At 35.0% G+C, this 13,205-nt stretch overlaps 2 protein-coding genes across 2 annotated transcripts; one reads left to right on the top strand and one right to left on the bottom strand.

The window, feature by feature from the left end:
- Positions 1-456: 456 nt before the first annotated feature.
- anpeplb (alanyl (membrane) aminopeptidase-like b) lies at positions 457-10,411 on the top strand. Its single transcript, XM_065283210.2, has 20 exons — positions 457-1,630; positions 2,183-2,322; positions 2,606-2,748; positions 2,890-3,010; positions 3,135-3,289; positions 3,477-3,584; positions 3,955-4,098; positions 4,192-4,257; positions 4,363-4,428; positions 4,509-4,642; positions 5,099-5,178; positions 5,333-5,466; positions 5,855-5,910; positions 5,996-6,143; positions 6,225-6,307; positions 6,400-6,510; positions 6,914-7,081; positions 7,168-7,308; positions 7,685-7,766; positions 9,649-10,411. The coding sequence occupies exons 1-20, from the start codon at positions 1,035-1,037 to the stop codon at positions 9,802-9,804; spliced, it is 2,832 nt and encodes a 943-aa protein (XP_065139282.1). The 5' UTR covers positions 457-1,034; the 3' UTR covers positions 9,805-10,411.
- A 24-nt stretch (positions 10,412-10,435) lies between these two features.
- Positions 10,436-12,560, bottom strand: arpin (actin related protein 2/3 complex inhibitor). The gene is made up of 6 exons (XM_065283212.2): positions 12,458-12,560; positions 12,065-12,140; positions 11,624-11,756; positions 11,066-11,272; positions 10,812-10,975; positions 10,436-10,575 (listed from the first exon to the last, which is right to left on the bottom strand). Exons 1-6 carry the CDS (start codon positions 12,547-12,549, stop codon positions 10,567-10,569), a joined length of 681 nt encoding a protein of 226 aa, XP_065139284.1. The 5' UTR covers positions 12,550-12,560; the 3' UTR covers positions 10,436-10,566.
- Positions 12,561-13,205: the final 645 nt, after the last annotated feature.

Below are 13,205 nucleotides of genomic sequence, written 5' to 3' on the forward strand. Positions count from 1 at the left end.
CAACAGTAGTTGGCCTATAAGTTTTGCCTAACTATGCTAATATAAATGTTACTTTAAAAAGTCCACCTTTGTACCTAAAGGGGTGGTTTCCTGGATAGGGATTAGACTAGTCCTAGACTAAAATAAATGTGAAGCTGTCCAAACTGAAAACAACTTGCACTGACATTTTAAAATACATATATTTTGTTTTTAACAAAAACAATATTTTCTTATTACACTAAGGCTAATCCCTGTCTGGGAAACCACCCCAAAGAGTGCATGTTAGTACCTCAAAGATACATATTGGTAAAGGTACTTCTGCCCCAGTGACAACCAATTTTCTGACAGTGTATACCATTTTATTTAAAGCATTTTTATTAAGAAAGTTAAGAGAAATGAAGGAAAGATGGGGGCTGGTGGCAATTCAAAAACCTACCAGAATCTCCTCCCCTAACACTCACGAAAAAAAATTTGCTCCAAATTTCACTCGAAAGATTTACTGATTTAGTTGTAGAAGTGGCTCGGAAACCTGTAAATGATTTTTGTCAATGAGACTTCAAATAACTTTGAAAAAGTTTCTGGGCACTGCTGTCACTTTTGCCTGAACAGCTGGATATCTCATCATTCCTTACTGAGGGTCTCTGGCAGAACAAGACTGGACTCCAGAGGATGAATATGGAAATACTCCTTTTGATTCCGACGATTAAGTGATTTACTTTGAAATAGCACATGCCTGTTTCTCAGCAACAAAACTCTGTTATGTGTTTTTCTTTTTAACCTCGGGCAGGACAACTGATATTCTAACTGATTCCAGATGTAGGGGTAAAAGAGCCGAGACACCGTACAAGTGACATAACATCAAATTTGTTTGTTTCCAGCTCATCCATGCTAGTTAATGTTTAATCTCGATATGATGTCTTAGGCGTGGTAGTGCTGCTCGACGCCTTCAGCAATGCATATAATGCCAAGGTTTGTGAGAAGGTACAGAGTCTAAAACAGGACAGCGAGATCTCTTTGCTAGTCTCATTGTTGGGGATTTCTCAGAAGGACTAGACATGGGGAAAGGAATGGTTATATCCAAGACCCTGGCTGTCATTATTGGGATCATCACAATTTCCTGCGTTTGTGGTGTGGTGTTGATGCTTATTGCATACCAAGTTCAAATAGGTAAAAATGCTCCAGTGCGACCACCAACTCCAGAGCCTACTACGCCTATTCCAACTCTGCCTCCAGGAACTCTTAGACTCCCTGAATCTTTGATTCCGGAGAGCTACAAGGTCGTCCTCCAACCGTACTTTTACACAGAGCTGCCTGAAAACGTTACGGAACAACCTAGATTGGATTTCAAAGGAACCTCGACTGTGAGGTTAAAGTGCGTCGAAGACACCTGGTTCATCTATCTTCATGTACAGGGCCTCAATGTAACAGACGTGAAAGTGAAAGATATGAATCATACTAACAAAATAGAAGTGAATGACTATGAAATATATTCTGATGAAAGTAATTTCCTTAAGATTGAGGTCGATAGTAAATTGAAAAATGGGAGCCACTACGAGGTTTTCACTGCTTTTGAAGGGATACTTCATGAGGACTTGTCTGGATTGTACATGAGTCGTTACACAGAAAAAGATGAAGATGAAGATAAAGAGAGGTAAAAAGTGAAAGTTGGTAACACCTGAATATTTTGGGAAAAAATGTAAAATTTTAATGGAAAATTATTACCAAAATTTTAAGTGTTACCAATTGAAGCAATTTTTTAAGTAAAAAAAAATATATTTTACTTTTCCACAAGTTAGTATACGTTTGTGTGCATAATTGTTAGAATTTTGTGTTTGAGCACATTCCGTTTAATTTAAAAAAAATAATTTGGTTTAGTAAAACACTTTAATATCCTTTATAGTCATTGATATAATCTTCCTTGTAATTACCATGTACTAGCTATCTCATGTTCAGGAAGGTGTTTATGTTCACTACTGAGACGTGTTTATTGTAAGAAGCCTCCTAAGGGTTTTGTTGCTAATTTTTTAAGAACCTTTCCCAGGGAAGACATTTGTTGTTTCTTTAACAAATTTTTTTTTTAACAGCGAATACGTAAAAACATAAACCCTGAACATTTGGTTTCAATGTTTGTCTTGTTTTATTAATTTTATTATTATTTGTTTACTCATACTTCATATTTGTATAAACATATCTCCACACACAGATTCCTTGTCACCAGCCAGATGCAGCCCACAGATGCCAGACAAGTATTTCCATGCTTTGATGAGCCAGCATTGAAGGCTGTGTTTAATATTACCATTATCCACAGAGAAGGGTCTACAGCCATCTCTAATTCCCCATTTGGTTAGCAACATTATTATTGTTAAAGTTAATCAATTCTTAGGGTGCTAATAATGATTCATATTTCATGATATTTTGTCCTCCTGTTTCTGAGTTTACAATAAATATTACAACTAAATAGAAATGGAAGTCTATTGCTGCTTAAATAATTTTTTGCTGGCTTGCTTTTGTTTTGCAAAGCATTTCAAATGTGATTCATTTACAGTTTTGAAAGTACATAAACATTCAAGCATTTTTTTGTAGCCTATTGCTGAGTTCAAACTTTCTGTTCTTGCTCTGTCACCAGTGGAATCAAACAATGAGAAAATAGATGGAGAGAAATGGACTGTAACTACATTTCATCCTACCCCTGTTATGTCAACATATCTATTGGCTTTCACTGTAGCTAATTTTGCCTGGAAAACGCAAAATGAGAGAGTAAAAATTTGGGTATGTTTCTTTTATTTTTATGAGTTTACTGAAAGCTTTTTCACGCATGTAACAATGGTTTAAGTCAAATCCAGTCTTCAAATTAGTGTAAGTCCACAAATCCATTGATATAAAAGTGTGTTTTATTTTCTCTTTCTGAAGACATACGCTCGACCTGAAGCCATTAAAGAAGGACATGCTGATTACGCATCAGAAATAGCAGGAAAGATTCTGAATTTCTATGAGAAAACTTTTGAATTGAGATACCCACTGGAAAAACTAGGTAAGCAATTGGAAAAAACAAACAAAATGAATGATAAAGTTCATAACTTATTAATATATAACGGAACAGCTGAAATAAGGCATGAAACTGGACTAAAGACATAACTGAATCTCTTTAATTGCAGATCAAATTGCTGTGCCAGACTTTGCTGCTGGCGCGATGGAAAACTGGGGTTTAATTTCGTATCAGGAGTCAGGACTGCTGTTTGATAAAAATACATCATCTAACTTTGATAAAGAATGGGTGGCTACTCTGATTGCTCATGAGTTTGCACATCAGGTAAACCTATTCATATCTTTTTACGATGCTGGGAAATGCATACGTGTTACTTAAGTTTAAATTGGGCTCCATTGAATAAATGTAACTTTATTAATAATCCTCAAATTATCCATGGTACATTGATAGCACATGAACACTGTATTGTAATATAGCCTATGTGACATTTCATTCATATTCCTAATTTCAGTGGTTTGGAAACCTTGTCACAATGAGGTGGTGGAATGAACTGTGGCTCAATGAAGGATTTGCAACATATATGTCATACATGGGACTGGAAGCTGCTGGTTGGGACTTAGTATGTTTATTTCAGCCTATATTATGTCTATATAGTCTGCATGTCATATATATATATCAACCTATACGTAAGGAATAATTGACGACGGGCCGTTTAATTATTTGAAAATAACACACACCCAAGGTGGCAATGCGGCACGATATGGGTGTGCATTATTTTCTAAATATTTATAGGACTGGAATCAATTATTCCATTTATACCATGGTTAGACGTTGCCCAGTTGGTTATTTAAATACATTTGACTGGTCAGGTGTGCATTTATTGAAAAATAATGCATACCAGTGGAACATTTGAAATCTTTCAAGTCCATGAAATCTTTATGTACTTGATACAAACATCATCTGATTGTATCATTTATCTTTGTTTTCAGAAAGATTTCATTGTTCTCAAAGAAATCCAGGTCGCTTTTCAGGTAGACTCCTTGAACTCTTCCCATCCTCTGAGTTTACCTGAAAATGAGATTCAAACATACTCTGACATCATAGACCTTTTTGATGACATCACCTACAGCAAGGTTGACATTTCTTCTTAATACAGCTTATATATCTGACAGCTTGTGCTGGCTACTCAATTGTCATACATAAACATTACCCCTTCTGTCTTCCAGGGCGCTGCTGTGTTGAGAATGTTGTCTAAATACATAGGAGAAGAAACATTTATGAATGGGATTAAAGTAAGCGAAGTTAATAAAATAAACCCATTTTAACTTTACATAAGGATAATTTGTTGTGAAAAACAGATGTTGAAAAGTCACTAATTGCTAAATGTACATTTTTAGGCGTATCTTCGTAAGTTCCAGTATATGAGCCCTGTGTCTACAGATCTTTGGGAATGTCTGGATAAGGTAAAAAAAAGTGTATTTTACTTTATTTTGCAGTTTTTAATAAAGTGAAATATTACAAAATTATGATAACAACATTTCAGGAGAAAGCAAAAGATGTGGCAGCCTTTATGAGCACGTGGATTGAGCAGGTGGGATACCCAGTGATCACTATCGACACCCGGACTGGTGAGGTCTATCAGGAACAGTTTTTACTGAACCAGACAGAGGGCCATAGGTGAGTTTTTAAGGAGACACGGCACACATCTCTCAACAAGCTGTTAGGTTGTCAATTCCATAGATGCAATGCATTTTATACCATACAAACTGTATATTTTATTCCCCTAACCTACCCCAGTCCCTAATCCCAGCCATCACAAAAACCACGGACGCACGCACGCACGCACACACACACACACACACACAAACACGACACGAGTTACACAAAATTATTTCATTTACCGCTTAAATATATTGCTTTGCATATTTTACATTTATTCTCTGTCATGATTTGTACCATTTCATACATTATACTATAACTCTTTTTTTTATAGCAGTTTAAGTATAGTTTTGCCTCTATTGTATTTTGTTTGTACAATATTAATATTTGTGGTACAATATTTTTGAGCACTTGATCTACTTTTAACTACTTATCAAAAATGTATGTACATCATGTCTGTATTTTTCCTAACAGTATTCCATGGCATATTCATATTATGCATATTAATTCTGACAATAAAGAGAACGAGTATATAATGACACAAAAAGGTCCAGGTGAGGAACAGATCAATTTGAAAACTTTACATTTTATTACCTCTTGATTTAAATATATTAAGTAATTTATTTTAATATTACTTCTTTAATATATAAATCTATATATAGCTGTATAATCGCTGTTGTTGTTTGTTGTCATTTAATCTTTACACAGTAAAGCATGCAAATTTTAAAGTTCCTGAAGATGTATGGCTTCTAGCTAACATCAACTGTTATGGATTTTACCGTGTGAACTACGATGAAGGAAACTGGAAAAAACTTCGTATGCAACTTGAAAGTGATCATTATGTAAGCAAGATCATTTTTTAAATAAACAAAATCTATTTGTCATGAACCTGCCATATGTTTTTAATATTGGACAAAAACGCACATTTAACAGAAAAATAAGTAACATTTTAACCCCTTAGGCGTCACCCCACCCTATTGAGTTAAATCTACACTCTTGGAGCTTTTTATTAAACAATATACAGTTTGTTTGTTAATAATTTTTAGTGGTAAATTAAAATTTACATCAACAAAATTGATGTAAACTTAGGTGTCCCGTATTCCGGAGGGCAACGCTTCTCAGTTTAAACTAGTTTTAACAGAGTCTTACTTTAGACTGGAAAGACCAAAACTGGTGTGATGTGAATGAAGAAAAAAATGATTGTCTCATTACAATGTTACTTATTTAAAGGAGATTCCAGTCATCAACCGAGGGCAACTCATTGATGACGCATTTAATCTTGCAAGGTACATTTTTCTCCTTCAGCATTACACCATATATTACAATGATTTGTTGCTGTAGATCTTAACGTATTATTTTATTTCTTACAAGGGCTGGACGCCTCAATGTCACTATAGGACTAAGTTTGACAAAATACATGAAGAATGAAACTGAATATATTCCTTGGGAGTCAGCGCTAAGAAACCTGGACTATTTCATCCTCATGTTTGATCGCTCTGAGGTCTACGGTCCTATAAAGGTAAGATACTCATCAATGAGGAACCATTTTCATTGTATATAGATCCACCTACTCCCCATTTACTGTAAATTTCTTGGCCAGAAATACCTTCGTGACCAAGTCGAACCACTATATGAGAGCTTTCAGAAATACAATGGAAGCATTCCTGATAGCCACACTGAACAGTAAGCATCATTTTTCATTTTTTTATTTATATATAGGCTACTGTTTTTAGTTTGACATCTATAAGTGATTCTTCTATTGATTCATTTTTTAGGTATTGCCAGGTCACTGCAATTTCAGTTGGTTGCAGCAATGGCCTTCCTGAGTGCCAGACAATGGCTCTAAATCTGTTTAGAGATTGGAGAGGCATAAATGGCACAAATGAGTAAGTTGTGTCTTTAAAGGGATAGCTTACCCAAAAATTACAATTCTGTCATTGTTTATTCACACTAAAGGTGTTGCAAACCTGTATACATTTCTTTGTTCTGATGAGCACATTTGCAATTAAGCTGAAAGCAGGAGCACCATTGACTTTAATAGTAGGATAAAGTAGTCAATGGTGCTTAAAGTGTCTTCTATTGTGTTCAGCTGGACAAAGACATTTATAAAGGTTTGGAACAACTTCAGGGTGAGCAGAATTTTCATTTTTGGGTGAACTGTCCCTCTAAGATAATATATAATTAAGGCACATTACAGTTTGAATAAAATATGTGGTATTATATTGACATCAATAACTTTTATATAAAGACTGTACACATTTTCAAATAATCCTGTCTTTCTACATTTAGAATTCATCCAAATTTAAGGAGAGACATCTATTGCAGTGCAATAGCAGCGGGTAATGAAGAGGATTGGGAGTTTGCATGGGAAGAATTTCAACGGGCTACAGTCGCCGGCGAGAAAGACAAACTGAGATATGCCCTGTCCTGTACCAAAGAAATCTGGTTGCTAAACAGGTCAGGGCAGAGAAGAGTTAACCATCTCAATAAAGACTAATGTTATTCTACATATACGTAATATTTTTTCATGTATTACTCCACAGATACCTTCAGTATACTCTTGATCCTACCAAGATAAGAAAGATGGATGTTGTCTCTACCATAAACTACATTGCCAAAAATGTTGCCGGGCAGCCTCTTGCCTGGAATTTTGTTCGTGGCAAGTGGTTTTATCTGACACAAGAGTGAGTTGAGTTTTAGTAATTATTTAACTAAATGAACAGTTAATGAAATCTAAACTTTGTTTTTGTTTGGTGTATATTGGATTTTTAATGGATGTATAGTTCACATAGGTTCACAAAACATTTTTGGGCTACTGAAACTTGCTAAAGTCATGGGGCATGATGCAAAGCCTGGGTCATGCCATAGCCATACCCTGCACCAAGGTTTACCACCCAAGCTACATAATGGTATCAAAGATCATTAGCTATGAAGGGTCCAAAGGGTGGTTTCAGTAATAAATTCTCTTTGTTTTTAAGATAATTACATCTCAGTTGCCAGGAAATCTTATTCATACTCTTCCCTATGCTTATATGACTAACAATCATCTTTATTGAGCAGGTATGGAGCTGGAGTCATATCTTTCAGCAGTCTGATAGATAGCGTGACAAAGAGATTCTCCACAGACTTTGAACTTCAACAGGTACTATTGTCCACCCAGCTTCATTTAGTTACTTTCTGAATTGTAGAAGAGAATGATATAATCCCAGCAAGCATTTTGGGGTTCAAAAAAGGTATATAGCCATCCAAACACAGCCACGTCTAGGCTAAAACAAGGCAAAATTTTTGTGAAAATTTAATAGATTTCTATTAATAGACGCCCAAAAAATAAATTAAAACCAAACACCTTGTGATCATTGTTGACTTTGCTTACATTATAGAATATTATACATCTCGCTATTTTGGCAAAACCAACATGTAACCAAATTCAAGTTTATTTTTACTAGAAGTGGGTTACTCATACACTGTGAGAGGTGATCAATTGGTAACACTTAAAAAGTTTTTGTCAACTTAAATTTTTCACTAAAGTTAAGTTGAAAAAACTAAAATCATTTAGATGTTATTGAAGTAATTTTTTATGTTGATCCAACTTTTCAGTTTTTACACGATAACAGTCTTTACGGTTAACCTAGACCATTGGTTCTCAAACTGGGTGGCCTCAGTTTTATGACATTTATAAAATACATTAATTTATTATAAATTCTGTGTAATTAAACCTCAAAACAAAAAGTCTACTAACCAACAGCACTACATTGTATAATTTAATGTTTTGTTTAATTATTAATAATTGACAGTTGAAGTCCCTCCTTCAGAAATGCGTAACGTGTTGAGCCGTTTGAGCTTAGCCGGTGACAGATTCCTGTGGCCGAAGTTTAGTCAAAAACGTATTTTGATGTCATTCAACGGGGAAGTATAAAGGGCTGTAGTCCAAAACCGGCCGTTCGCTGTAGGCTTTGAAAGGGGACTTCTGTTAAAGAATATATATTGCCTGGTAGTGAACTTTGAGCTTTATCATTTTGCAGGTTTTATTTATGCTCTTACAGCAACAATACACACTAACTAAAGTTTGAAAAATGTGATCAAGTAAAACGTGACCTTTAAAGGGGTTCCCACACCTTAGTTAACTTCAAATTCAAAGTGCTTTCAAGGACTTTCCAGATCCAATACCCTTAAATTTCAAGTGAGAGCAAGGTTACATTGTGTAAACTTTAAAGATACATTGTTACAGTTCCCTTTCGAGGGAACTCGTGCTGCGTCACTGCAGTGACACTTTGGGGACGCCTCCAAGGTTAAGTACATCTGAATGTGTATATCAAATTCAACCAATGGTGAGGCTTAACGACAAAGACAAGGTGACGCGGGAGCCAGGAAGTATATCGCTATCTGAAATATTGCCAAAGATGGCGTTACAGGGACGCAGGATATAGGGCAAGGGAGACGCAGCGTCTGGTTCCCTTCTCAGGGAACAATAGTTACATACGTAACCCGAGACATTTTCATTTGTCAAACACAACTATGCAAAAAAGCATTTTAGTATGTATCAACATTCGCATACAGAAGATATAAGCATTTAAAGCGAACAGTTTAGCCGTGTGCTTAAAAAGTCTAGAATTTTTATGATATTATTCTACACTACACAGGGAATAATATGGATTTTTTCCAGAAAACTTCTTGCATAAAATAGGTTCAGGCACTTTCAATGACTTGTATATATGTATGTATATTTTCAAAAACTTCCCAGGGCCTTGCATTTTTTCCCCCAGATTCACAAACTTTCAAGGACCCGTGGGAACACTATTTAATGTCATACATTTTTTTTTTGTGGGGGCAGCAAAGGGATGCACAGGGGGGCCACACCTGAAAAAGTTTGAGAACCACTGACTTAGACGATGGCTATTGCTTGCTGGGATGTAACAGCTGATATGAGAGATCAGACACAGCTGATTTTAGATGTCTATAATTGTAATGACATTCACATGTTTCCATCAATGATCTTACACAAACTTTCAATGGTCTCTACACAGTTGCAGCAGCTACAGCGCGAGCAGGAAGAGAACGGCCAGGAGCTTGCATCTCGCACTTTGGAGCAGGTCATTGAACGGACAGAGGCTAATATTAAATGGGTGAATGAAAACAAGCAGATTGTAATGGACTGGTTCACTGCAGAGATGAACCACTGAGTTTTGTAGGTCTGTATATTCTGCGCATACACGGTGGAGCCATTACAATGAAAAACAGATGTAAAGGCATTCCATAATGATGGCAACACCCTCCTGTGGTTCTGTCATGGCTTTTAACAAAATAAGATGTCCAGAAGGATATTACTCAAAGTGCAATTTTGAAATGGCTACATAACACATTACCAGTGTTAAATAAGCAAACACCAAATTGATTGTGTATACGAGAGAAAAGGTCGAAATCAATATGCACAGTCCTTAGGGGCAGCTTAATTTATTATTTTTACTATGATTAAGATTAGCAAAGTTTATATTACTAACTTAGTATTGTTTACAGTGATAAAATCACTTTAAAAAAAGCATATATAAAGTCATAAAGCACAAATGGCAGAAAGATATTGTATATGGCTATAATTTTGTAATTTTATTATATGTATACAGTGTGTTAGTTTATTATAAAAGAAAGTATTTTGAAACAGTATATGTTGTTTATAAAACCAAAGTTAATTTTGTTGATCACTGTGATAATGAAAACAATGCCACATGTTGTTTACCCAAAGCATTTGTCAATCTTCTAAATAATCAAATAAAGTGCTGTCTTCTTACACAATTGATATTTTGTTGTTATTGTCAGTACACATTATAAATCCATATTTTAAAATGGCATTTTTATTGCACAAAATTGTTGCATGGTGTAAATATATATCTGGGGAACAAGGCACTGTGTTGTTTTGCTATCCGGTCCTATAACCTCGAGGGTGTTCTTCAATCATCCTGACAAACATAAAACAGATGTTAAGAGTTTTGCACTATAAAACCACATCCGATGTTTTTTGGATCATTACATTTTTTCGACTTTATATTAAACCTCCTGATTGTTGAATAACAGGAATTGTTTGGAAAACAAAACAAATCACACATCTGTTCATAATAAACACCGTTCCTAAACAAAATCGTTATGTTGTCCTGCAAAACAATGCATTCTCAACATTGGAGATAATCTATCTTACCCATTCTTCCTCATCCGCTCCCTCACCCTGCCCTGCACTTTTCCCTGTATTCTGCACATCTGTTTTGTTAGCCATTATTTTATCCGTCCACGATGCTCCTGCATTCTCATCTCCTGCAAAGTTGCATTTCGTCACTGTACCACCATCCAGTTTGGCAAAGGAAACTAAGCACAAACAAACAGAACAGCATATGTGACCGATCCAACGGCAAAGCAAGTTCCTGCTATGGTCAGCTGTGTGTCTACAGTACTCACAAATAAAGGGTCCATCTCCTTTAGTTTTAAGACGAATTTCTTGGTCCATCTCAAGTTCTGTTTTCTCCATCTCTGCCTCTGAGATCCAGAATGCAAAGGTCTGACTTGGGCAGTGCCTTGCAGTTACTTGAACCAGTTCAACCTTGTTCACGATTTTACTCAGTTGGTGTTCATCAAGACAATCTGTTTCACCCTTAGCCTCCACTTCTGTAATGTTAAGATGCACACAAACCAACAGTGGAAGAAAAATTTCAAGCCTCGTCCAATCAGCTACAGACTTTAAGACTACAAATGATATTAATATACTAGACTAGACATGCTATTATGATGACAGGAATGTGGCAAAAGATAGCACAAAATATTACAAATACACATCTGTCAAAAAATGTCATCAGAAAGATACATTTTGATCATGACATAAAAAATTATTACTAAATTGTAAAAAATACTATACTAATGACACAAGAAACCATAAACAAATAAAATATGATATATTAAGTCACATAAGATATATAAAAATAAATAGTCACACAATAAAGACACATTATGGCTACTTACTGAAGGAGGACATGAGATAACCTGTGTTGACCTTCCTGGTTTCACTAAAGTTAGGTTCAATCTCATTTCCTTTAGTATCATATTTTCTGTAATGGATTTGTTTGGGTTTGATGTATAAAACATTATAGCGCTCCTGCAATAAACACAAATAAAAAAATATGAGAATACAAAAAATCAGCTTGCACTAAACCATTTAGTTAGTCATAAAATGGCTAGCTGTCGAATTACAAAGCATACATTTAAAACACAGCCCATATGTTTTACTTTTTTAAGGACTGGAGTGTGTAAAGTACATGGGATTAATTATTCAGGAGAAAATGTGTCATTTTATAACAAATTAAATGTTGTAGTTAAGTTAAAGACCACAATAAGAGTAAAAAACTGGCGTTGCTGAAATGAGCATAAACCTTTTCCTTCCCACAGAGTTCCCATACCGTTTACCTTTCTGTTGTTTATATCTGTTAAGACATGGCGTGACATATCCACCACAGTCCCCTCTAAAATTACACCACGACCACTGCAAAGTGAAAAGAGTAAGAAAAACATGATGTAAGAGGTAATGTTAGTTTCTGCCAAAGTGACAGTTACAGTAACTTATAGTAACTGTTAGCATTCGTACAGTAAAACAAAAACATGTGACAGAACGATTATCCCAGTATTTGGAACAGATCTCATATAAAAAATATAACTTGACAGTAACTGTGGTATTTTGAAACTATAGTTACCATGGAAATTGTTCATTTGTAAGGGATCTTATGTGCTAGTTCTATGTTTTGATATCGCTATGCGTTGATATGGCGTTGTGCAGAAAGCAGGGAAATTGTTTAAAATTACCTCTGGTAAACTAATGGATCCCAGGTGAAGGACAATTTCTCATTATGCACGGGTTTATTTTGTAACGCAGTGTTATGATAAATGCGACTCATCTTCTCCCTGATACGAGTTCCGTCGAAATCTTGCTACTTCCTGATATGATACGTCACCATAAAATCCAATCAAATACTCTCGTTCCTGTAATCCTAACGCTTTGAGGAAATCTTGAGTGGACTTTGAATTTAAATAAAATCAATATTTATACGCACAGCACAAAAAAAATTTAATAAAATAAATTCCTATAAAAGGAACACTCATTTTTTTGTCGTCTTTTTTGTGCGGGGGCATGGGTTTCCATTATGTTTCAAGAACATCGACCATGCTCATTATTTGCGCAAATACTTGTTTCGCATCTCCAATCAAAACCCAAGTTAGCTTAACACAATTTTTGTACAAATGAAAATAAAAACATTTTAATTATAATTTCCGGGGAAAAAAAACATATTTACAACAACTTATTATTTCTAAAAATAAATAAACAAGAAACAGAACTAGTGATTGTTGAACTAATGATTTTTTTTTCACGTATCTAATTATTTAACTATTTTATTTGTTGAATAAAATTGGATTTGTAAATATTATTTAGTCGTTAGGAACTAAATATCACATACGTGATTTATCACATGGAAAATATTGCACATTGTATCATTATCTAAATCAGAGGTTTTCAAACGTTATGGTGTCAAGGACATCTAAATATGGTCAACCT

Source organism: Paramisgurnus dabryanus, chromosome 9 (genome assembly GCF_030506205.2).
Source record: "Paramisgurnus dabryanus chromosome 9, PD_genome_1.1, whole genome shotgun sequence".
NCBI lineage: Eukaryota > Metazoa > Chordata > Actinopteri > Cypriniformes > Cobitidae > Paramisgurnus > Paramisgurnus dabryanus.